The sequence below is a fragment of the Pan troglodytes genome, chromosome 4 (genome assembly GCF_028858775.2).
Source record: "Pan troglodytes isolate AG18354 chromosome 4, NHGRI_mPanTro3-v2.0_pri, whole genome shotgun sequence".
In the NCBI taxonomy this organism is placed as follows: domain Eukaryota; kingdom Metazoa; phylum Chordata; class Mammalia; order Primates; family Hominidae; genus Pan; species Pan troglodytes.
In genome coordinates, this window is record NC_072402.2 from 58853321 (window position 1) to 58880788 (window position 27468).

The 27468-nt window shown below is 37.5% G+C and overlaps 1 protein-coding gene and 1 pseudogene across 2 annotated transcripts in view; both read right to left on the reverse strand.

Annotated features, from left to right (window-relative positions):
* The window catches only part of DDX4 (DEAD-box helicase 4), an 84931-nt gene that overhangs the window by 23922 nt on the left and 33541 nt on the right, over nt 1-27468 (reverse strand). Inside the window, exons 8-18 of one of the 2 annotated variants that reach the window (XM_009449099.5) lie at nt 18498-18599; nt 17418-17498; nt 16590-16637; nt 13263-13310; nt 13113-13160; nt 12723-12865; nt 11923-12075; nt 10599-10753; nt 7952-8081; nt 6071-6237; nt 326-471 (exon numbers count right to left, since the gene is read on the reverse strand). In XM_009449099.5, the coding sequence (XP_009447374.2) occupies nt 326-471; nt 6071-6237; nt 7952-8081; nt 10599-10753; nt 11923-12075; nt 12723-12865; nt 13113-13160; nt 13263-13310; nt 16590-16637; nt 17418-17498; nt 18498-18599 (1221 nt within the window). 2 annotated transcript variants of the gene reach the window in all.
* LOC112209259 (5S ribosomal RNA) lies at nt 20981-21099 on the reverse strand (annotated as a pseudogene).

The window sequence follows — 27468 nt, forward strand, 5'->3', positions numbered from 1 at the left end:
GAGTAATAGTGTGATGTAAATATGTGTCACTACTAAGCCTTTCTAGTTTCCTAAAACAAAAAATAGATATACTTCTGGTGGAATAGTTAAAATGAAGTCTCAAATCCTTCCTATTTTCAAACTTAATGGTGGAGAAAGGACCATATTTTTATATAATTTACCCAGAAAACTGAATCATAAAATTTTTTATAAAAGAGCTTTAGAGGGAGAGAGACTTAAAACAAACTTATTAAAAGTCAGACCAAACAATTCTTTAGTGATTTTTTAAATTATTCATTTAAAAAAATCAAAATCATGACAAAAAAAATGTATCAACGTAAGATACCTATGTTTCGTAGAATTTCAACAAGCTTTTCTCTTTTTGAGAACTGGCCAACTTGGAGAACGGTCTGCTGAACATCTCTACATGCTCCACCCACTTGTCCAACAGCAACAAACAGATAATTTGACTTTAAAAACTCTGCAGCCAACCTTGAAAAACAAAAGATTATTCTTTAACTTATCCTCCTCTCCATCAGTATCCATAATATCCACTGAATTCCTGTAGGTGTTATCTCAATATTAATCAGACAGCAGATTATAACAGCTATAAGATGGTTGGTTACTTATATCACCCAAGTACTATTTTGAAAGATCAGTATAAAATATTAGGATTTTGCAAAATACATAACTACTAGAGAAAAAGTTTGTCAAAGTATGGATATAGTAATTACAAGTGGATTTGCTATCCACGCAAAACTATATAAAATATGTGTATAACACTTAAAAAAAAGCATGAACTAAAAGAAATAAACTGCAATAAGCAGGAATTATTTTTTAGTAAAACCTGAAATGTAAGCCTGAGACACAAATTCTGTTCTCCACTCATTGCTTTTATGTATGCTATTATTAGTTGTTTTCTGAAAATATTACCTATTAAATTACTCTACTTCAAATGAATGATTTCAAGCAAACCAGATCTTAGGTCAGTGCTCTCTCTGTCACAACACACATAGAAAGTAGTATTTGCATAGCACAATTGGGCAAAACAAGTGAGACGAGATGAAAGGCCCAGGGACATAGCGGAATCAGGATAGGTGTGCCTGCCCCAGAGGTTAAGGGTATCAGTATCTTGACACACAGTTAACTCACTATCAGCATGCAACTGAGAAGTCTTGCTTTAGATCACATAGAAATATGGGGGAGTGGACAAAGTTGCTAATGAGAAAGGTGAGTTTTTAGGGATAAATGGGGAGGCCCAAATCTCTCTTCAATGCCTCTCCCTCGTATGTAGCAGTCCCTTATTTACCAGCTGAGTCCTTCATGAAAACAGCTCAAATTCAGCATATCCAGACTCTTAATAAATCACTGCTTCTTCTTTCTCCTTACTTGATCTCTTATCATAAAAGAAAAGCTTTTTTATGCCTTCTTTTAGAGTCACTCTCTCACCCAGGCACAAATCTTGAAATCATCTGAAATTCTTCAGATGATTATCCATCACCCTTTTCATTCACTAAAACTACTGAGTGTTTTGTGTCATGTGTACAAGGTACTGGGAGTACAAAGATGAACATGATGGTGTTAGCCTATGAGATCCTTACTTCAAGTAGGAAAGATATATTAAGAAAAATTACAATTTAGTGTTAGTTAATGTTTACTGAACACTATGTTCCAAGAAATGTGCAAAGTGACTTAAACAGTTTCTTTCACAAGATACACTGGCAGGAAATGAATGAAATGATGTCTATTTAGAAAAATCCTCAAGTTTGAGGCGGGGCACAGTGGCTCATGCCTATAATCCTAGCACTTTGGAAGGCCAAGGCGTGTGGATCACTTGAGCCCAGGAGTTTGAGACCATTCTGGCCAACATGGTGAAACCCCATCTCTACAAAAAATAAAAAATTAGCCAAGTGCGTATGCGCATGCCTGTAGTTCCAGCTACCCAGGAGGCTGAGGTGGGCCTAGGATCGCTTGAGCCAGGGAGGTCAAGGTGGCAGTGAACCATGATTGTGCCTCTGAACTTCAGCCTGGGCGAGAAGAGTGAGACCTTGTCTCCAAAAAAAAAAAGAAAGAAAGAAAGAAAAAAAGAAAAGTCTTCAAGTTTGAAGCTTGATCTAGGGAAGCAGCAGGCAAGAAAGTGGAACACTAATGATTGTGGAAAGGCATTCTAAGCAGAAGGAAAGAAGAAAAAAGCACAAATAATGAGGAAAGTAAAATTCAGCTTTCTCAGCCAAGAGGAAATAGCTCTAGTAGACTAGAAACACAGGACTCCAGGTAAGAAAGTAGCAGGTGAGCCTGAGACTGTCATGTGTTAAAGAGTTTAAAAATCAGTCTATGAAGATGGAAAGATATGGGAAGGTTTATTTTAAACAAATGTTTAAAAGAATCAGACTTTATTTTGGCATTGCCACTAATGCAGAAGTGACACTAGAAGCAGGGAGACAGGTTAAAAAGCCACTTCCAGTGAGCAGGGCAAAACTGATAAGGACCTAAATTAAGGTGGGAAATAGAGAAGCTAACAGATATGAAATATTTTAGAGATTACTACTGTAATGGTTAATATTTGGTGTCAACTTGATTATATTGAGGGATGCCTAGATGGCCAGTGAAACATTGTTTCTGGATGTGTCTCTGAGGGTGCTACCAGAGGAGACTGACATTTCAGTTGGTAGACTGGGAGAAGAAGGCCCACCCTCAATGTGGGTGGACACCATCCAGTTGGCTACCAGCGCAGCTACAACAACGCAGGCAGAAGAAGGTGGGATAACTTTGCCTGCTGAGTCTTCTGGCTCTCTTTCTTCTTCCCACGCTGGATGCTTGCTTCTGCTCCTACTGCCCTTGGACATCATACTCCAGGTTCTTTGGACTTTGGACTCTGGGACTTGCACCAGCAGCTTCTTGGGGGAATCTATCAGCTTCCTTGGTTTTGAGGCTTTCAGACTTGGACTGAGCCACTACTGGCTTCTCTCTTCTCCAGCTTGCAGACAGCCTATCATGGGACTTCACCTTATGATTGTGTGAGCCAATTTTCCCTAATAAACTTCCTTTTATATCTACATATATATTATTGGTTCTGTCCTTCTGGAGAACCCTAATATCACTGCCACGTTGTACTGAGGCAGGGTCTTACTCTGTTGCCCAGGCCAGAGTACAGGGGCACAATCATGGCTCACTGCAGCCTCAACTTCCTGGGCTCAAGAGATCCTCCCACTTTAGCCTCCTGAGTAGCTGGACCTACAGGTGCGTGTCACCACACCCAGCTAATTTTTTAAATGTTTTTTATAGAGACAGGGTCTCACTATGTTGCCCAGGCTGGGCCTGAACTTCTAGGCTCAAATGCTCCTCCCTCTTTAGCCTCCCAAAGTGTTGGGATTATAGGCATGAGCTACCGCGCCTGGCCCAAGTTCAGTATTTTTAAAAGCGGAGTTAAAAGACTGTGAGAGAAGAATCACCACGATTCAAACAATTCTGGCTTTAAAAGATCATGATGCCAATAACCAGAATAAAGAAAACTGGAAAAAGGGAGCTGAAGAAAAATTACGTTCTATTTTGGACATGAACGTGAGTTACTAGTCATTCATCTGGGAGAACAAACACCCCAAGAAGTTAAATTTAAAAGTCTGGGCCGGGTGCGGTGGCTCATGCTTATAATCCCAGCACTCTGGGAGGCTGAGGCGGACGGATCACCTGAGGTCAGGAGTTCAAGACCAGCCTGACCAGCATGGAGAAACCCCATCTCTACTAAAAATACAAAATTAGCCGGACGTGGTGGTACATGCCTGTAATCCCAGCCACTCAGGAGGCTGAGGGAGGAGAGTCTCTTGAACCCTGGAGGCGGAGGTTGCGGTGAGCCGAGATCGTGCCATTGTACTCTAGCCTGGGCAACAAGAGCGAAACTCTGTCTCAAAAAAAAAAAAAAAAGAAAGAAAGAAAAGGTCTGGGGCTACAGAGAGAGATTAGGAACACAGGGAAGAAATTTGGGAGAGTTACAGGTATAAGTAGAAGCCAAGGGAACGGATATATCATAACTCAGGGAATACGCACATTGAGAAAAGGACTTCGCACAGAATGATGGGCAACTGGTAACATTTAAGAACAGACAATGAAGCAACTGAGGAAGAGTCAGGAAGCAAAGAATATAAACAACTCAAGGTCAGATAGGAGCTTATTTTGTTTAACATATATCCCCAGAGCTTATAATCAAATATGATTCACAAAAGATCCTCGACAAATATTACTGACTGACAACAGTACGTTTGCCATTTTGGGTGGCCAACATACAAACACTTTCCCATTTCAGGGTGAATCTAAAAAGAGTCAGGCTGCTAATTAGATAGTTACCAAAGCAAATGGTGGGAATGCAAATACCCCATCTCCAACTGAAAATACTATATAGGGCCGGGTGTGGTAGCTCATGCCTGTAATCCCAGCACTCTGGGAGGCTGAGGTGGGCAGATCACCTGAGGTCAGGAGTTCAAGACCAGCCTGGCCAACATGGTGAAACCCCGTCTCTACTAAAAGTACAAAAAAAAAAAAAAAAAAAAAAATTAACCAGGCGTGGTGGCAGGCGCCTGTAATCCCAGCTACTTGGGAGGCTGAAGCAGGAGAATCGCTTGAACCCGGGAGATGGAGGTTGCAGTGAGCCGAGATCGCACCATTGCACTCCAGCCTGGGGGACAAGAGCAAGAGCAAGACTTCATCACAAAAAAAAAAAAAAAAAAAGAAAGAAAGAAAATACTATTCAATTGTTAAGAAATGATTGTTTTATGTACCACTAAGAAAGAAAAATATCCTGCCAATTGACCTAATGCTGTCTTATGAGTTCTATTTTCCCCCAATAAAGAACTCTTCCTAACTTTACACAAAGATTTACCATATAAAAAATAAATCAATAGCCAGCACCACTATTCAAGGGCTTGGGAATGTTTGATATACTAGCACAGGATCCCATGTAACATTCTATCAAACCAGGGGACCAACTTTAAAGCAAAAGAGGTGTTGGGACAGGCCCATAACCATAGGATTCACAGGTAATATATATACTGCACCACTCAGAAGCTGCCAACCTGAGAGAACATTGGAACATTGGAACTGTCTGCAGAAAAAACAGTTCAAGAGTGAGTTTGGAGGCAACTCTTTATGAAGACAGGGCATTATCCAACAAGACACGGTAATTCCTCAAATCAAATATCCATATATGGTGCATGAGTCTGGGAATCCAGGAGAGCAAGCACTACTGGCCCACCTACCATCACTCTCAATGACCCACTAGGGAAATCTATGCTTCCCATCCCTTCTTGTCCTCCAACTTTATGTTCTACAGGTTTTGACGTCTTGGTTCCCAAAGAGAACGCAGTTCCACTAGAGAAAATAGCAAGAGTCCTGCTGAATTACAGATGGTTCCCAACTTACAACAGGGTTAACATCCCGATAAACCTATTGTAAGTCCAAAATATCTTAAGTCAAAAATGCAATTAATACCTATGATAAACAATTATAAAGTAAAAAAATCATAAAATCTTATGTTGAACCATAGGACCATCTGTATAAGCTTCTGCTGTTGCCTGGGCACTTCTGGCTCCTTGAGACAAGGGGCTGGCAGGAAAAAGAGTCACCATTCCAGTAGGGATGTGTCACCCTAATCTCTGAATTCATTAGACCACATGGTATATAACATGATCCTCAAATATCTGCCAATAATTGGTATATGAATTTTCTACCAAAGCCTCAGTTCTCCCAAATCCTATAGATTTAGGTTTGAAAAGAAGGCATAATAATAAAAATAACTTAATTTAGTAAGCACTTATTAAACCCCAGCTGGATTCTATGCAACAACAACAACAACACACACAAACACACACACACACACACTTTTTAAATAAAATGTGATGTTAACACAAAGCCAGGAATAAAGGTAAGAAACAATGGAAAATGTGGCAAACGTTTTAGAAATACATCTACTTTTTAAACTACCTATATTAAAATCTTAAAGACAAATCTCTAAAAATAGGATATTCACAGTGCTTCCACTTTGATAAAAGTATGTGTGTATATATATATAATTAAATTATTTTTAAGAAAAAAACTTAACCTTTGAATTTCCTCTGGAAAAGTTGCACTGAACATAAGGGTTTGGCGCTGTTCCTTTGATGGCATTCCTGGGCAAGAAATTAACTTCTTCATTTCTGGACCAAAACCCATATCCAACATGCGATCAGCTTCATCCAAAACTAAGTATTTGATCTGTTTGAGACCAATCTTTAAGGATATTTTCAAAGGTAAAACAGAAAATGTATATTAGTTTATATTAAACTATTCTCTACAATTCCAACTGTTAAAATACTGTTAAGAAAAAAGACTAGAAATCAGTGTATAAAATGAGAATTGTTATGCTTAGATAATATTACTGTATATTTCAGTTCAATTTTCTGTTATAAAGCATTTTTAAAATTAAGTCTAAAAGAAACCAAATGTCTAGATCAACACTGTGCAATAAAACTTTCTGCAATTACTTAAAAATTCTATTAACTGCGCTTTTTTTTTTTTTTTTTTTGAGAAGGAGTCTTGCTCTGTTGCCCAGGCTGGAGTGCAGTGGCACAAGCTCAGCTCACTGCAACCTCTGCCTCCTGGGTTCAAGTGATTCTCCTGCCTCAGCCTCCCAAGTAGCTGGGGCTACAGGCACATGCCCCCATGCCTGGCTAATTTTGTGTGTGTGTGTGTGTGTTTTTAGTAGAGACGGGGTTTCACCATGTTAACCAGGATGGTCTCTATCTCCTGACCTCGTGATATGCCTGCCTAAGCTTCCCAAAGTGCTGGGATTATAGGCGTGAGCCACTGCACCCAGCCTATCTGCATTGTTTAACGTGTTAGTCATTAGCCAAAGGTAGCTAGGTATTAGGCGCTTGAAATGTGGCTACTGTGACTTGGAACTGAATTTTTATCATTCTTAAATTTAAATTGTTACATGTGGCTAGTGGTTACTGTATTGGACAATACAGATCTAGATTACAGTATTTGATAAAGTTAGACTCTAATGTAAGAAAGAAAATATCCTAACAACATGACATATTCAAATATCTTCTAACTGATAAAATTTTTTCTAACCTCTTTAAATCCTTAGTAAATTCTCCATTCTCTAATCACTCGGGAACAATCAGGAACCTCTTACCTTTGCATGAACATCTTTTACTATAAACAGAAGAACACACTTGCAAAGTGATTTTGGTACCACTATGAAGATGTTTAGCAAGAAAGTAAGGTAGATATCTCTGGGTCCTTTTAATAAGTATACTAAGAGAAAGGTGTGTTTATGCAGAAATAACATTTTTTTGAGTAACCCAGAGGGATGAAAATGACTCTTAACTCAGAAGCACCCTTTAAAGAGTTTTTAAAAAGCAAATCTGGTTCATTAAGGTGAACCGAAAGTACTGATTGAGAGATATAAAAATATAGTATATGAATTCCTAAATAAGTACATGGCCCTAAAATCTTTTTAAAGATTTAGAAAATTAACAATCCTGGTTAATATCATTCCCATGCTTACATAGGAGACAGAATTATTGATGCCACAAAGGGTTTCTTACAGGAGAAAAACTATTTCCCCAAGACATGTATGAAACCAGATAAAAAGTTATTAACTACATTTTTCCCCCAGCGTAGTGGGACGTAGAATATGGATTCTGGAATCAGACCCAGATTCTAACATTAGCTCTATACTTACTAGAGCTAACTCAGGGATTTTTAAAATAAATTACACAATCTCATTGAGTTTGTTTTCCCAAGTATAAATTAGAAAACACTATTCCCTGCGATTATCTTGAGAATTATATAAGAATGCATTCAAAGAATGTGATGGAGGCTAACACATAAATAGTGCTCTAGTAAATACATCTGTTTTTACCTCATTCTTTCCTTTTCCCATACCAAACAAAAAGTATCAATCTCACAACTTCATTATTCCTATAAGGCGTACCTTTTCTTTGCCTATGATATCCATCAGTCTTCCAGGAGTAGCACATAATATATTACAGCCTTGTACTATTTGTCGAATTGAATGTCCCAGCTGGGTTCCCCCATATATAACAACAGCTCTTACACAAGTCCTATTAACAAGAAAACTAAATGTTATTTTCTAGTTACTTAAAAATTAGGCATCTGTTTCTATCAAGATATAAAACAAAATCCAAAAAGAAAAAAAACAAACATTCAACTATCTAAAAAAAATATTAAATTCTGGCTGGGTGCAGTGGCTCACGCCTGTAATCCCAGCACTTTGGGAGGCCAGGGCGGGCAAATCACCTGAGGTCAGGAGTTTGAGACCAGCCTGGCCAACATGGTAAAATCCAGTCTCTACTAAAAATGCAAAAAATTGGCCAGGCATGGTAGCATGCTCCTATAATCCCAGCTACTCGGGTGGCTGAGGCAGGAGAATCGCTTGAACCCAGGAGGCAGAGGTTGCAGTGAGCCGAGATCCCACCACTCTACTCCAGCCTGGGCAACACAGCGAGTCTCCATCCAAAAAAAAAAAAAAAAAAAAAAGTGATATTTTACTTGATTTTTTTTTTAAATTACAATACTTTTGGGGGAACAGGTGGTATTTCATTACATGGATAAGTTATTTAGTGGTGATTTCTGAGACCTTTTACTTGATTTAAAAGCCTGAAAGCAACATGTTACATGAGGATTAGCAAGATATAAACACTGAAATAAGCAATCCACATGTTTTTCCAAAAGATCTATCAGGTTTGATATTAAAGTGATTTCAAGCATGGAAAAGAATAAAATCACCTGTGGTGGTTTTAACATACATATACAAATTCTTCAATATATTCCTTCCTTCAAATATGGATTCTACCTTCCCCCTTCAGTGTGGGCAAGGCTGGCCTCATGAGTGTGCAACCTGTCCAGTCACACAGAGTCCCAAGTTCAGAAGAATCCTGTGTTTCATTTAATGCTCTGTTGTCGCTGCCTTGAAATCTGTAATAATTTTACAACAAAGGACCCTGCACTTTCAATTCTGCACTAGTTCCAATAAATTATAATATAGCCACTCCTGAGTGGGGTCAAACTTAGTGACTTGCTTCTTACAAAGAGAATGTGGCAGAAGGACAATGTGTGACTTCTGGGACTATTTCATAAAAGCTATTACAGCCTCCTCTTTGTTCTTACTGATCACTTAATCTAGGGGAAGCCAGTGCCATTTAATCATGCATCCCTATGGAGACATCCAGTGAAGCCCTCAGATGACTGGCTTGACATCTTGTCTGGTTGACAATAAAACCAGGATTGGTTGACATCTCGTTTACAATCTCATAAGAAACTCTTAACTCAGAAGGACCCAACTAAGCCAAGCTGTTCCCCAATTCCTAAGCCCCCAAAATGGTGAGACAGTAAATGTTTATTGTTGAAAGCAACTACGTTTTAAGGGAGTTTGTTAGGCAGCGATAACTAAATGTTGGCAAAGGGTATACTGAAATTGGACTTCTGATAGACTGCAGGCACAAATATACATTAATTGCAAGCTTTAAAATAAGTTCCTGCTCTTTAACATTAAAATTGATAAAACTCTATTCTAAGAAAATACTTAAAACAGAAAACCGTTGTTTTTTTTTTTTTTAAAGTCAAGGTCTCACTGTCATCTAGGCTGGAATGCAGTGGCACAATCACAGCTCACTGCAGCCGCAACCTCCCAGGCTCAGGTAATCTCTCAGGCTCCCGAGTAGCTGGGACTACAGGGGTGCACCACTACACCTAGCTAGTTTTTGTTCTTTTTTGTAGAGATGGGTTTTCACCGTTTTCCAGGCTGGTCTTGAACTCCTGGGCTCAAGCTATCTGCCCATCTTGGCCTCCCAAAGTGCTAGGATTACATTGCAATTTTGTTTACGATAGCCCCACGTTAGAAAGAACCTAAATACCTCAGAACAGAGAAATAAAATGTATACACATGGGCAATTTAAAAGTCATTAAAAATCAGTTCTTATTATGCAATAAGAATTTTCTGTGTTATAAAGTTTTATGTAAAAGAATAGGAAATTATTAGAATACCCTGAGTTCATTTTTAAATATACATTAAAAACTACCAAGAAATAATACCGGTATGTTCACTATTTTCTACTTCTAGTATTATCTGTTTTTTAAATTAAAATTTTACTTTTTTAGAGACAGGGTCTCGCTCTGAGTGTGGTGGTACAATCACAGTTCACTGCAGCCTCAAACTCCTGGACTCAAACAATCCTTCTGCCTCAACCTCCTAAACTCCTAGGACAACAGGTGTGCATCACCACATGCTGGCTAGTTATTTTATTTTTTGTAGAGATGGGGTCTTGCCATGTTACCCTGGCTGGTCTCGAACTCCTGGCCTCAAGCAGTCTGCCTGCCTGGGCCTCACAAAGCACTGGGATTATAGTCATAAGCCACCAAGTCCAACCTATTAACCTAATTTTTAATCAGCATATTTCTTTTCAAAAATGAAAAGGATTCCATAAACAAGATAATAAAAAAATACTTTAAGTAATGCTAAAAATTACATGAGTGCATTATTACTGAGTTCTTCCAAAAGTGAGGGGAAAAAAATCTCTAAAGAAAAAACTATTTTGTGAGTAGCATTCTGATGTACTTACCCAAAAGAAAATTTTCTGGCTTCCAAATAAATCTGGTTGACCAATTCTCGAGTTGGTGCTACAATAATACACTCTGGTTCCTGCAACTCTTTAAAACGACTGGCAGTTATTCCATCATGCATCATATGAGCCAAAATTGGTAGGAGAAAAGCCGCCTAGAAGTTAAGTTGCTTAGTTTACAAACTTACAGCACAACACTTTTATCCCTATGGAAAGCTAATCCTCATGTCCTTATAGCCTTTAGACTCTACTTCCATCTTACTGGTAAATTTAAGATGAGAAATGAAAACAACTTTCATTTCAAGGTGTTCTTAACATTTAGGTCTTTATGCTCTTATTATACAATATAAAATTTGGTAAAATTCATCTACCCTATCAAATTTTTTCAGTGTATTTTCAAAAGCATACCCACGAATTCTAAACAGATCAACAACATTAGCATATTTATAGAGGAATATAATAGATGTAATTGCTGCAAATCATTACAGTGAACAATTACTCTAAGTTAGTCCTTTTGAGGTCATAAAATTATCATTCAGAATGGATGACAAAAGTGGCCCACAGAGTAAAAACTTAGAAATCATCACCTGTATTACTGAACACATTACCCTTATTGAAGTTACATCTGGCAACGAAAATTTTGTGCTACAGTTTTCTCATTTAAGCAAATAAGACACTTGCTAAAATCCACCTCCAAAACCATGTTTAACACTCTCATCAGCTGCTATACAATACCTATTTTTCCCTACAATTCTACTATGAAGGCTGATTAAGACTAAAATGGTACGACCTCATGGACTCTATGATCATAGAAATAAGAGTCTCATCTTATGGAGTCGTAATTAACACACAAATCTCCCAGATTAGTCCTAAAACCAACTGGACAGACTTCTTTTATAATTAGCATAACCTGAGGTCACTGAATACTAAGGAATCATGCACAATGCATGTAACTGTTTCTCATTCTTTAATCTTTTGACTTCAAGAGTGTACCAGCTATAATACAGAAATTACTTTCTCCCTCTCTGTTTTATAATCTCTGCTTTGACTTTCAGTCACTTTAAGATACTACCATGTTTCAGAAAGAGCTGCACACAGAAAAGATTAAACATCTATGGACAGCAACGCCACCCCAGGAATAGTTCAGAATTCTTTCTTCCGAAGTACACAAATCCTAATAAAAATCAGAAGCAAAACCATCAATACTTATGACAGGTAACTGAAACCATCTACAAACCTTCTACTCAAAAGAAGAAACCAAGTTACTAAGGAAGAACCAAAGCTCAAAAAACCTAACAGTTTGGACATGTTGGGAAAGACTTACAGTCTTCCCAGACCCTGTTTGAGCACAAGCCATCAAATCTCGTCCTGCAAGTATGATAGGAATACTGTATTTTTGCACAGGAGTAAGCTTAGTATAACCAGCTTTAGCAATGTTGTTATTCAGTGTCTGACAGAGATTAGCTTCTTCAAAAGTCTGAAAATTAAAAAAAAAAGCAGTGATTACATTCTATATATCATATGCAGATCATTTATAAGCATATTTCATTCGAGCTACTTTCCAAGTTCTGTTAATTCTACTTTATATACTAAAGTGACTTTAGTAACATGCCTCCACTCAGAAGTAAATATTCAAAGCCTGTATATTATAATATGATTTGACAGAATCATGAAGTATTCTCCACAAATGGTGGCTTTAAAAACATTTTTCCTGCCCCCTTAAAACCTATGAGATATGAAGAATTCTGCTCAGTAATGGCTTGTTCTAAGTATAATTATCAATAGGAGACAGAGGGCTCCCCCTCTCAGAAAAATCACTGCCCTAAGACACACTTTCTCACAATCTTGGGGAAACATCTTGAATCACTAGGAAAAGCATTTTTTAAGTAAGTTTAAATAAAATTCTCATCCTGGTATGGGGAGTGGGGATGAAATCTATTACTCTCTTTTGACATAGCAATTAATTCTATTGTAGATGGTAAGACATCATTCTAAATTTCCAACCTAAGACCTTATATACGAAAGGTGAAATCTATGTGTTGATATCAGCTTTACAAACTACATAATGTATTTTAAAAGCAAAGTTTGCTACATAGCTAATACAGAAACAATTAATACACTGACCAGAATTGCTGGTGGTGCATCATGTCCAGACACTTCCACAAGAATAGTGTCGTATTTGTCGAAGTTTATGCCTGTCTGATAATGTGCAAAGATGGAGTCCTCATCCTCAGGTGGAGGAGGGGGTATGTAGGTCACTTTTGGTCCTTGGAATTTAAATTAAAAACATAATGTACGTTACAGAGACTAAAAGAAAATATAAGAGAAAATAGACAAAAATTGACAAGATCAAATTTTAAATACTATGGAACTTCCCACTGTTTAAAGGTGCTTCCCACCTTTAAAGTTTTCACTGTTCAAATTTTTAAAAGATAACTTTGTTTTTAAGTAAAATACTTAAGCATTATTAAAACACAACATACTTCTATGTGAGTCACACAAATGTTAATATACCTTGAGTATCACTACTTTCTCCTCCTTCTGCTTCTGACTTCCAAGAATCTTGAAGAGAATCAAATAAAAAAGAGATACATGTTTTTTAAAATTGAAAGGTAAAAGAACTCTCACTATAAAAATCAAACACCTTGTTTAAGGAAAACTTACTCTTTCCAGAGCCTGTTATTACTTCTTCATTTAAACCTTTGTAACCACCTATTAAAGAAATTCATAAGTGACAATCGGTCAAGATGTAAGGCTGTGCACATCTTTATTTTCGTTGCTTGTCTTCAAAGAGAACAAGTTCCAAAAAACTTTAAACTCCCTTCTTACAAATACTTGAAACAATTAAATAGAACCTTGTACATTTTTAGTTTCTGTAGTATTCAAGATGATTTTACGTAGATGAGACTATTATATATTACTACATTTTGTTTAAACTGTTATACTTCTTTCCTAATCAGCAAAGGAATGTATTTTCTAAAAGAACCTGTGTGGGGGGGTGTCCCCAAGACCATTCCCAGTTCAGTAGTTGCTAGGAAGACTCACCAGACTCAGAATATAGTCATACTCATGGTTATGATTTATTAGTGAAAAAATAGGGAGTACTATCAGCAGAAGAAAAGGCACATAGGCAAAACCCAGAGAAAACCAGGCACAAGTTTCCAAGTGTCTTCTACTGCAGTCACACAGGATGTGCTTAGTTCTCCCAGCAATGAGCTGTGACAACACATGTAAACTCTACCAGAGAAGAGTATTAGAGACTCAGAAGCTCATTAGAGACTCAGTACCCAGGGTTTTTATTAGGGGCCAATAATGTACTCACCTTCTGCCTGGCACATACCAAATTCCAGACTCCCAGAAGGAAAGCAAATATTCAGCAAAAACCACAATGCACAAATGGTTTACGCACAATGAGTTGCTCTTACCAATCAGGATGGTGGGAACCCCTCCCAAATCCAAGTTTTCAGATGCTAGCTGTGATGGTTAATTTGCGGTGTCAATTTGACCAGATTAAGGGATACCCAGGTAGCTGATAAACCATTATTTCTGGGTATGTCTGTGAAGGTGTTTTAGAATAGACTGGCATTTGTATCAGTGGACAGAGTAAGAAGATCGACCCTCATCCAATCTGGGCAGGCACCATCCAATAGGCTAGGGGCCAGATAGAACAAAAAGGCAGAGGAAAGGCAAATTTTCTCTCTCTTCTGGAGCTGGGACACCCTTCTTCTCTTGTCCTTGGACAGCAGAACTCCAGGTTCTCTGGCCTTTGGACTCTAGGACTTGTACCAGCAATCCCCCGCCCCCTGACTCCACCCCACCAAGAGGTTCTCATGTCTTTGGCCTTGAACTGAGAGTTACACCATCAACTTCCCTGGTTCTCATCATTCTCAGCAAACTATCACAAGGACAGAAAACCACTCATATGTTTGTTCTCACTCATAAGTGGGAGTTGAACAACGAGAACACATGGACACGAGGAGGGGAGTATCACATACCAGGGCCTGTTGGAAGGTGGGGGACAGGGGAAGGGATACCATTAGAAGAAATACCTAATGTAAATGATGAGTTGATGGGTGCAGCACACCAACATGGTACATGTATACCTATGTAACAAACTTGCACATTGTGCACATGTTCCCTAGAACTTAAAGTATTAAAAAAAAAAACTTTACTGGTTCCTTTGGACTTGAATTGAACAATACTACTGGTTTCCCTGGTTCTTAGCTTGCAGACAGCCTATCATAGGACTTTCTCAGGCTCCATAATCTCACGAGCCAATTCCCCTAATTAGTTCCTTCTCATCCATCCATCCATCCATCCATCCATCCATCCATCCATCTCCTCCCTCCTTCCTTTTGGTCTGTCTTTGTGGAGAACCCTAACTAATATACACTAGCCAAGGAACAGCCTTTTAAGTAAGATTTTCAATTTCGTTTACTGATGAATTTTTGATGAACAATCAGGCCTGTTAACTCCTTTCTATATATTACCTTCCTGGTTTTTAGATAACGAGTAATCTGTTGTTCCACTTTTAGGTACTATGACTGCATTAGATTCAAAAGCTAATGAGATGTAACATTTTTTATATGTGAACTCTAATTTTCTTATCTTGTATGTCCACAGGTCTTGAAATCCTCCTTCATATAGGCTGTGAATATTTGTAGGAGATTTGGTTTAGCTAGTCTTTAATAAACTCTTTCTATATTGAAGAATCCAAGAATCAGCAGGGTGGGGGAAATGTCACTCTGAATTCTCTCAGACTAATAATAATTACTGAGAATCTTCCAAATACATCGAGCAAGCTTCATTGATTTACTAGTCTGGAGAGCATTTTAACTTTTATGACACTGAAGTATTTATACTTTGAAAAAACTTTAAGGTCAGGCGCAGTGGCTCATCCCTGTAATTCTAGCACTTTGGGAGGCTGAGGTGGGCAGATCACCTGAGGTCAGGAGTTTGAGACCAGCCTGGCAAAGGTGAAACCCCATCTCTACTAAAAATACAAAAATTAGCCAGGTGTGGTGGCAGGTGCCTGTAATCCAGCTACTAGGGAGGCTGAGGCAGGAGAATGGCTTGAACTCTGGAGGCAATAGTTGCAGTGAGCCGAGATCACACCACTGCACTCCAACCTGGGTGACAGAGTGAGACTCTGTCTCAAAAAAGAAAAAAAAAAAGAAAAGAAAAAACTTTAAGAGTAAAAAATTATATATTGAGCTAACTTTATCCTTCAGACCAAACCAACTATTCCATAAGAAAAAGCATATTGTTTTAATAAGGATTTGAACATATTATATCTGTCTTTAACTTCCACACAGCATCTCATTTCATGATTATTATTTTATTAAACAGGTTTTTTTGGTTTAACAAACAAAAAACTGGTGACAGTCTCGCTCTGTCACCAGGCTGGAGTGCAGTGGTGTGATCTCGGCTTACTGCAACCTCCGCCTCCCGGATTCAAGCGATTCTCCTGCCTTAGCCTCCTGAGTAGCTGGGACTACAGGCACGCACCACCATGCCCAGCTAAGTTTTGTTTTAGTAGAGACGGGGGTTTCACTATGTTGGCCAGGATGGTCTCATCTTGACCTTCTGATCTGCCTGCCTAGGCCTCCGAAAGTGCTAGAATTACAGGCGTGAGCCACCGCACCCAGACTTAAACAGTTTTTTATTTATGAATTTTAGGTGATTTTCAGTTTTTACTTATTATAAATGACATCTCAGTGAACATCCTTGTACATGTATTTGCAAATACATCTATAGTATATAATTCCTATAATGGAATTGCTGGATCAGACAGGCAATAACCTGGAGAGTATTAAGGAACTATCTAAAACAGGCTGTGTAAATTTATGGTCCTCACAGTGTATAAAAGCAATAACAGTTACCTTTAACTTCAAAAATTAAATTTGTTTCCAACCAGTGAAGTACAGAAAAAAATTAAATTTGGAATACAATGATTTTAACTTCTTTCGGGTAAACAAAATAAGAACTTACCTCGTTCACTTCCACTGCCACTTCTGCTTTGAGAAGTATCACCATTACCTGTAAGGCATTGTTTCGCAACATATTTAGATAAAACACAGCTGCTGCTCAAGCACACAAACCATGTTGTTATTTCTATTCAACAAAGTTATTACTTAGGAATCCTGGTCCTTTAACCCATCCATCTCTTAATTTTAGATTTAACTTTTTTTTTTTTTTCAAGTCTCACTCTATCACCAAGGCTGGAGTGCAGTGGCGTGATCTTGGCTCACTGCAACCTCCATCTCCTGGGTTCAACCAATTCGCGTGCCTCAGGCATCTGAGTAGCTGGGACTACAGGCACATACCACCACGCCCAGCTAATTTCTGTATTTTCAGTAGAGATAGGGTTTTGCCATGTTGGCCATGCTGGTCTTGAACTCCTGGCCTCAAGTGATCCACCTGCCTCAGCCTCCCAAACTGCTGGGATTACAGGCATGAGCCACCACGCCCGGCCTCTAGGTTTAACTTTAACCTTAACCTCATTTGAACATTTTCCATCAATTGTGTTTTCATTTTCACTTCAACTCACACAAATCCTTTCCCCCTAACTCAGAATCCTTTATTCCTCTAGTTAATAATTCACACCTCAAACTGGTAGATAACACAGAATAAATAATTCACATTGCACAAATTTTATAAGGGAGACAAAATTGTCCACATATTTTTACCTACAGATCTAAAAGCAGAGAAAATCATAAGCCAAACTAGTATACTTTAACATATATATTAGGTTTACTAATCCTAGTGCTAAAAACATACATCAGTAACTAATATTCAGTAATAAGTTATATTTCTCACCTGTGCCACTTAATACTGGTCTTCTAGAACCAAAAAGGCCACCAGTGCGCTGCATACATTCGTCTGGGTCTAAGTCATTATCTTGATTTGCAGAAAGTAAAATTAGATTACATTACTTTTAAGAAGTTTTTTAATCATTCAGTAAACAGAAAAAAATCAAGTTATGGTATCAGAAGTTAAAAGATGCAGTGTAAAATAGAAAAATACTGTCCTATTAAACTAAGTTAAACTATTCTATTAAACTAAGTTAAACTATTCTATTAAACCAAGTTAAACTAAGTATTGTGCAAAGGAATTATCTACAAATAATGTCCTTCAATGATAAATTACTTCCTCAAAATGTATTTAAAATATTTCATAAAATAAATTAGGGCCAGTGCTATGCCAAAATATGATACAAGCAAGTTAAATCTCTAGAAATTGCCTGAGAAACTTCACATTGCATCATTTCACTACTTATTCTTCAAAATAGCACCCCTTGCTCCCACTGTTGCCAAATCAAACCTTACCAGTCCTGCACGGTAACCCTTCAAAATCCCTAAACTTCTGTGAAAGTGACAATTCACTAGTCTGCTACGCATCTATTAAATCATTATTACAAATTTATGTTTTTAGCTTCCAAAACCATAAATCTGTTCTCCTCTGTTAAGAGGCACATACATTCCAACAGTGACCTCTGAAGTCAGTACCTTATGTCTAAAAAATGATGGCTGGAAAAATTTAAGGTAGAAAGCCACACTGGTGAAAGAAGGTATGTGGGGAGGTAAAGCCACATAGAAGGTCACCTGTTTATAAGGTCAGCCATATTATCAAAGCTCTAAAACAATGAATAGTATGTAATATTAAAGTACTGAGTCACTCAAACTTATTTTTTAAATTCATATATTTCAACTTAACCAATATGCAATTAAATCTCTCTAAAAAATAATGTTATATACAATGTGGTGATTAATGTGTATTAGTCACTGAGCTAAGCTATTCTCATATAATCCTCATAACAACCTTCTTTGATACATTTTTTTTTAATCATTTTCTTTTTAACAGTTCATGAAGCACATCGTTTGCAAATCCAGTACTAACTTGGACTTCCTAGACCAAATCCTCCACGGCAACCTCGGAAACTACCTCTTCCACCTCTTCTGTATGGCCCTGAAGCTTCTGAATTATTTCCATCTCTATAGCCTATAATGTTAAAACACACACAAGAACAACACAAAACAACAACAAAGAAATCTTGGGGACATGGTCAAATTTAATTTAAGCCTTGAATAATGCAGTAACTTTAAACAAGTGTTTTAAGGCATTGTTGTCAAAAAGAAATGACATTTTGACCTATTAAGTGTTCAATTTTACTAATATAAATAGATATGGCTACAATTTTTTAAAACCTCACTGCTTGCTTTGAGAATTGAGTCTAAAAATCACCTAAAGGAAAAAGTAGCACTTGAATTAAAACACTAAAAGTCACCAAAACTGCATCATTAACTGGATTTCCACAATGCACAAAAGAATTAAATAAATCCTAGGTTTGTATCTGCTCCATATAGAATATAGTAAACATCTTACTCAAAGCACAGACATGCAGGCACATATAAAGTCTGATTTCCAGGTAAGAACAATTTTTAATTGAATTGAATACCAAAAGATTAGTAGAAACAGTTCAAGTAAAATTTAATTGCACATAGAGCAGACTCATAGGGCAGACTCATAGGGCAGAACCAGATTAATGCAAAACCAAAGTGCCAACTGGGCAGGAAATAGAGACTGTTCCGTTTGTAAACTTGCAACTATTTACGCTTAAAGAGAATGATGAATAAAGATAAATTCTATATATGCTATTTCTGAATATTAGAGTATATGTATTTTAAAACCTATTTAAAAATGAAACAAAACTCTTCAAAAAAATTGTATCTTCTGGAACCTTTTCTGTAAAGGTATATTTTCATGAAAGTAAAAGAACACACATGTAAGTTAAAAATATAATAAAATGAAAGCTTATCTCCACTGCCCAGCTTAAGACTAAAATGTTTCCAACATATTTGCAGCCCATGTTTTTCTTTTGCCCTATGCTTCTCTTCTCCCTGAGCACTCCTTCCAACTAACATCCAACAAGGCAATATCCTGAATAGTTTTTCATTTCCTTGCTCTTAATTTTATCAACTATGTACTTAGCCTTAAGCAACATATTATTAGTGTTATGTTAGAGTTTTACGAACTAAATGGAACTAACATATCGTCTTCCACATCTTTTTTTTTTTTTTTTTTGAGGCGAAGTCTCACTCTGTCACCCAGGTTGGAGTGCAGTGGCATCATCTCGGCTCACTGCAACCTCTGCTTCCAGAGTTCAAGCGATTCTCCTGTCTCAGCCTCCCAAGTAGCTGGGATTACAGGCATGAACCAACATGCCCGGCTAATTTTTGTATTTTCAGTAGAGACGGGGTTTCACCATGTTGGCCAGGCTGGTCTGGAACTCCTGACCTCAGGTGATCTGCCCACCTCGGCCTCCCAAAGTACTGGGATTACAGGCGTGAGCCACAGCGCCTGGCCCCACGTCTTTTTCCTTTTATTCAACTTTGTTGACATATGAAACTACTTCATTTACTTTTACTGCTGAACACTCTATTGTATCTGTTTCTATTTCATTTATGTCTACTACCTTTTTTATTTGAGTTTTCTCCCTTCTAACTACTTGGCTTGAACACTTAACTCATTATTTTTTCTGAGAAAAGAAATACTTAAACTATTTTAAATCTAGTCTTCTTCCTACAAAGTTCTGTCCTACTAGATTTCCTCTATTAGCAAGTTTTACATTTTATCCTTTCTCTGATGCATTTAAGGCTATAAAATTTCCTCTAAGAGGCAGCTGCTTTAGCTATATCCTCAAAGTTTTCATGTGCTCTGTTCTTACTGTTATTAAATTCTAAATATTTCAGGATTTCCATATGAACTGTTATTCATAAACTGAGAAATTCAGTTTCTAAATCATGAAGGTTAGACTTATTGATTTCTTATTTTAATAAGAGAACATGACCTATGATATATTTATCATAGGTCATCCTTAAAAGATGATCAAATTGTACATATTTTCCATACATGCTGGAAAAATATATGATTTATAATTTTAGAGTATATGATTCCAAACAAATATTAAATCAAGCTGAGTAAGTGGCACTCAGATCTTCTATATTCTTATTAATCTCTGTTCTGCTGTCTCAACTTACTAGGATTTGCGAATTTTTCCTTATGTCTATTTACCTTTGTGCATCTTAGTATATTGTTAGATTAGAACCATGTTCAGAACTATAATGTCTTCCTGATGAATTTATCCTTAATAATTCTACCTTACAGTATACTTTGTCTCTATTTCTATTCAGCTTTGAGTTACTGAACGCTTTTTTCTCTTTAAGTTTCAGGGTACGTGTGCAGGATGTGCAGGTTTGTTACATAGGTAAACATGTGCTATGGTAGTTTGCTGCACCTGTCAACCCATCACCTAGGTATTAAGCCCAGCATGCATTAGCTCTTTTCCCTAATGCTCTCTTCCCCCGCCTGCCCTCCCCCGACACCTACAACACCTAGTATTCCTAGGCAGTCTCCCATCCAAGTACTAACCAGGTCCAACCCTGCTTAGCTTCCAAGATCAGACGAGATTGGACACGTTCAGGGTGGTATGGCCATAGCCTATTTTCTAATTTAAAAAAAAATTTTTTTTTTTGTAGAGACAAGATTTAGTTGCTCAGGCTGGCCTTGAATTCCTGGCCTCAAGAGATCCCTCCCATGTTGGCCTGCCAAAATGCTAGGATTACAGGCATGAGCCACCATGCCTGACCTCTTTACTTTCAACTCCATATTGAAATGTGCTTACCTATATTATGATTACTGATACATAGGTCTTTTATTTCTACAATCTTTGTGTTTTCTCTTTACAGAGTTTTTTCGATGCTTTTTGTTCTCCTTTCTGTCCTGTTTTCCCCAAATGGTAAAGCTATGTATTTTATTTTTTACCAATTTTCACCACGAATATTTAGGAAATAAACTATTTTCAATCTACCTTCCTTCCTACAAAGCTCTGTCCTTCTATTGGATTTCCTCCATTAGCAAGTTACACATTTTATCTTATCCCTTCTCTGATTACCCTTCATTTTACTTATTAAGAAATATTTTTCCTTTCAACTGAGCTGGCAAGAATTTCAGTCTTTTCATTTGCTAGTATTTTAATTCACTTTTGTTTCTGGAACCCCTAAATTAATAGTCATTATTGCTAGTTTATATAGTCAATACTTATTTAAGTTTACCAATATGTTTACCTGTTTTACATATCTTTTTTTTCGCTCATCATTGCTTCTTGTTTCCTATGCCTTTCTTCCTGCAATCAGTTGTCTTACTACCGTATACAATTTAGTAGTTCTTACTCAACAGTATGAGAGTATTAAACACCATTTTTATCTGAATGGCATTATTTCTCCCTGGCACCTAATTATCTGAATATAGTTATTTGGGTTCAGAGCTATTCTCCTTCAGCATTCTGAATATACTATGCTATTACATTCTGAAATCTACCTTTACTGAAGAAAATTCTGTTGTGAATATAATGTTCTTCTAAAGGTGAATCTACCTTTTTTCTCTAGTAGTTTTATAGGTTTTAAAAAATCTTTGTAATACTATAATTTCAATACATGCATAAGGGTATGAAGTTTTAAATTTTATTTGCTGAGGACTCTTGTGCCTCTCTAACTCTGGAAAAGTCTCATCTATTCTCTTTGAATATTCTTCTTTCCTGTCCTTCTCCCATTTTCTGGCCACTCCTCAGGAGACAGTCATATGTTGAACCACAGGTCTTAGTCTATCTTCCATACCTTATTTATTAACCACTCTCGTGTTTTCCATTTCCAAGTTTAGAGAATTTCCACAGATTTATCTTTGAATTAATTCATTCTCTTCATCTGTGTTTAATCTTTACCTTTAATCACTCTGTTCTTTTCTGTAAGTTTCTAAAAATTCAAATTGAGTCCTTTTCTTGTTTTTTGTTTTTTGAGACAGAGTCTCGTTCGGTCACCCAGGCTGGAGTGCAGTGGTGCCATCTCAGCTCACTGCAACCTCCACCTCCTGGGTTCAAGTGATTCTCCTGCCTCAGACTCCAAGTAGCTGGCACTACAGGGCTGCACCACCACGCCCAGTTAATTTTTGTATTTTTAGTAGAGACGGGGTTTTAACATGTTGGCCAGGTTGGTCTCAAACTCCTGACCTTAGGTTATCCACCCACTTCGGCCTCCCAAAGTGCTGGGATTACAGGTGTGAGCCACTGCGCCCGGCCAACATTAACATATTTCTTAAAGTAACCTGAGTCCTCCCAGAAGGTATAGTCTGCATTTCATAAGGGACAGCTGACAATCTAACTCTTAAAGATGTTTGGTGACAATATCTTCAGAAAGAAATTAGCTTATAAATCATCTAACCTTTGTATAAAAGAAAATGGAACATCTTTTATTACTTTTTAAAAAAATACTTACCAGATAGTTATTATATTTCTACATACTAATGAATAAAATGAAAACACTAAAATGATATGTATCACTGACATCAGCAAAAATGGCCAAGTAAGGAACTCTAAATTCCACTACTCCAAAAAGGCAAGGAAAAAAATGGGCAAGAACTGTCAGAATTAACTTTCTCCAAACTCTAGAAATCAATAAAAGGCTTGAAGCAACCCAGGGAATTTTTTTTTTTTAAACAGCAAATTTCGCAGCATTTTAACTTACCTAGTTCCATCTCCCAGCAACTCAACTTGTAAGTATATAACCAAAAGATTTGAAAACAGGGACTCAAACAGATAACTGTAGGTGAATGTTCATAGCGGACTTACAATAGTCGGAAAGAAGAAACAATCCAAGTGTCCGTCACATGGATAAACAAAATGTGGTAAATACATTATATTATTCAACCATTAAAAGAAATGTAGTTTTGATGCATGCTACAACATGGATGAACACTGAAAACAAGATGCTAAGTAAAATAAGCCAAATACGACAGGACAAATATTGTACGATTCCACTTGTATGAAATACCTAAAATAGACAAATTTCATAGAGAACATGGAATAGAGGTTACCAAAGACCAGGGTCAAGGGAGTATACAGGGAATTGTTGTCTAACGGAATACAAAGTTTCTATTTGGGTGATGATAGTGATGACAGAATACTGTGCACTTAATGCCAAAAATTATACACTTAAGAATAGTTAATATGGGAAATTTTATGTTATAGAGATCTTACCACAAAAAAGCTCAAAATATCCCAAGTTTCATGAAAACTATTAATCTATAAATCCAAGAAGCTCAACTCCAAGGAGGGTAAACCCAAAAAGATCCACATCTAGACACATCAATATAAAACATCAACAAATGGTGCTAGAACAACTGGGTATCCATATGCAAAAGAATTTGGACCCCCACCCTACACCATCTATAAAAATGAATTCAAAATGCATCAAAGACTTAAGTGTAAGAACTAAAACTATAAAATTCTTAGAAGGAAACAAAGGAAAAAGTCTGCAGGACTCTGGATTAGGCAACCGTTTTCTAGTTATAACACCAAAAGAACATAAAAAGATAAACTGGGTTTGATAAAAATGTTAAATTTTAGTGTTTCAAAGGGTACTATCAAGAAAGGGAAAAGACAACCCACAGGAGGTTATTAAACATTTGCAGGCCAGACGCAGTGGCTCACACCTGTAATCCGAGCACTTTGGAAGGCCGAGAAGGGAGAACTGCTTGAGCCCAGCAGTTTGAGACAAGCCTGGACAACATAGTGAGACCCCATCCCTACAAGAAATAAAGAAATTAGCTGGGCATGGTGGCACATGCCTATAGTCCCAGCTACTCAGGAGGCTGAGGTGGGAGGACTGCTTGAGACCAGGAAGTTGAGGCTGTTGTGAACCATGACTGTGCCACTGCACCCCAGAGTCTGGGTGACAGAGCGAGACTCTGTCTCAAAAACAAAAAAAAAATTAGATAAATTAAAAAAAAATAAACATTTGCAAATCAGGTAGCTGATGATACTCATATTGAGAATATATAAATAAATCTTAGAACATAAAAAGACAACCCAATTGTTAAAATGAGCGAAGGATCTGAAAGACATTTCTCCAAAGATATACAAATGGTCAATAAACATATGAAAAGCTGCTCAACATCACAGTCATCAAAAAATGCAATCAAAACAACAACAAGGGCTGGGCACTGTGGCACACATGCCTGTAATCCCAGCACTTTGGGAGGCTGAGGCAGGCAGATTGCTTGAACTCAGGAGTTCAAGATCAGCCTGGGCAATGTAGTGGAACCCCATCTCTAAAAAAATACAAAAATTAGCAGGGCATGGTAGTACACGCCTGTAGTCCCAGCTACACAGAGGGCTGAGGTGGAAAGATTATTTGAGCCTGGGAGGTTGAGGCTGCAGTGAGCCGAAATTGTGACAGAGCCCTCCAGCCTGGGTGAGAGTAAGACCCTGTCTCAAAAAAATAAAAAAACAAAAAACCCACAATGAGATACCACTTCATACTCAGTAGAATAGCTATAATTAAAAAAACACCAGTAATAACTAGTATCGGTGGATGTGGAGAAATCAGAACCCTCATAACACTGAGGGTGGGAATATAAAATGGTACAGCTACTATAGAAAATAATTTGGCAGTTCCTCAAAAAGTTAAACATTAAGAGTTAGCACGACACAGCAATTCCACTCCTAAGTATATACTCCAGAAAAATGAAAACATAGGTTCACACAAAAACTTGTACACAAATGAATATGGCAGCATTAGCCATGAGAGCCCAAAAGTGGAAACAACTCAAACATTCATCAGCTGAAGAATAAACAAATGTGATGTAACCACACAACAGTAGAGCCCTCATGAATGGAATTAGTGTTCTTATAAAAGAAGCCCCAGAGAGCTGCCTGGCCTTATCCACCATGTGAGGACACAGAGAGAAGACACCATCTATGAACCAGGAAATGGGCCCTCACCAGACACTGAATCTGCTGGTGCCTTGATCTCAGACTTCTGACTCTCCAGAACTGTGAGAAATAAATTTCTGTTGTTTACAAAGCTACCCAGTTTATAGCATTTTGTTATAGCAATGCAAATTAAGATAGCTTTTTCTTCTGGAAATTGATTAAGCTGATTCTAAAAATCACACAGGAATGCAAAGGACTAAAAATAACAGGCAATCTTGAGGTTTTTCATTTGTTTTGTGTTGTTATAAAGGAATACCTGAGACTGGATAATTAATGAAAAAAAAGGTTTATTTGGCTCAAGATTTGATATCTGAAAATGTTCAAGACTGGGCATCTGGGAAGAGCCTCAGGCTGCTTCCACCCATGGCTGAAGGTGAAAGGTAGCTGGTGTGTTCAGAGATCATATGATGCAGAGGAAGTAGAGGGTACCAGGCCCTTTTAACAACTAGCTGTCAAGGGAACTAATAGGCAACTCACTCAACAGCCCCACAAGGAAACAGGTCTATTCATGAGGGATCTGCACCCCCATGACCCAAATACCTCCCCTTAGACCCTACCTCCAACTCTGGGAATCAAATTTCAACATGAGAAGGACAAACATCCAAACCACAGCACTTGAAAAACAAGCACTTGAAAGACTTACAATGCCAGATATCAGGACCTATTATGAAACCACAGTAATTAGATTATGGGGCAATGGTACAAAAATAGAAAAACTGACCAATGGAATAAAACCTAGAGAAACAGATACACATATATAAGCCACCTAATTTAGGACAAACGCAGCCCTGTAGTGCAGAGTGGAAGGGACAGTCTTTTCAGTAAGTGATACTAGGTCAACTGAACATCTATATGGAAAAAAAATGTATATTGATTCCCACATTATATACAAAAATAAACTGCAAATTAATGACAATTACTTTTTTTTGTTTTAGACGGAGTCTCTCTCTGTCGCCCAGGCTGGAGTGCAGTGGCGCAATCTCAGCTCACTGCAACCTCTGCCTCCCCGGTTCAAGCGATTCTTCTGCCTCAGCCTGCCGAGTAGCTGGGACTACAGGCATGCGCCCAGCTAATTTTTGTATTTTTAGTACAGACGGGGTTTCACCATATTGGTCAGGCTGGTCTCGAACTCCTGACCTTAAGTGATCTGCCCGCCTCCCAAAGTGCTGGCATTACAGGCATAAGCCACCGCGTCTGGCCTATCTGTATGTACTATTCTTGCAACTTTTAAGTTTTAAATCATTTACAAATAAAAAGGTAAAAGTAAAGATACTCAACAGAAAAATGGGCAAATGACTTGACAAAAGATATCCAGATGTCCAAATGGCCAATAAACATAAGAAGTGCTCCACATTCCATTAGTCCAAAAAAATAGAAATTTAATACAAAATGAGTACACCACCACACAACCAGCAGAATGGTTAAAAGGAGAGAAAAAGAAAATACCAAGCATTGGTTAGAATGTGAGTGTATCTTAGTTTAAACGCTGAAAACATTTGACAATACTATTAAAGCCAAAAATATATATAGCCTATGACCTAGCAATTCTTCTTCTGAGTATGTACTAATGACAACCAAAAGAATACTAGAATGTTTACAGAAGCACTTTCACAATGGCCCCAAACTGGAGGTAATCCAAATACCTATCACTAACAGAAAAACAGTAAAACAAAAGAATACTAAACAGTAATAATGATCTACAATTGCAACAAACACACTAAGAAGGTAAACATAAAACACTACATACCATATGATTCCATTTATACCAAGTATAAAAATAGACGAAATTATCGTATGCTGTTAGAAGTCATAACAGAAGTTTTGGGGGTAATGAGTCATTAGTGAGTAAAAAATGAACATGAAAAGGGGCTTTTGAGGTGCCAGTAATTTGTATTTCATGACCTGAATGCTGGTGAACACACTGAACTCAAGTGAGTTCAGTTTGTGAAACATAATTGAACTATACACTTACGGTATGTGTACCTGTCTACATATTTTAATATAGACATATATACACATGTGTATTTTCTGAGTGACCCCTGT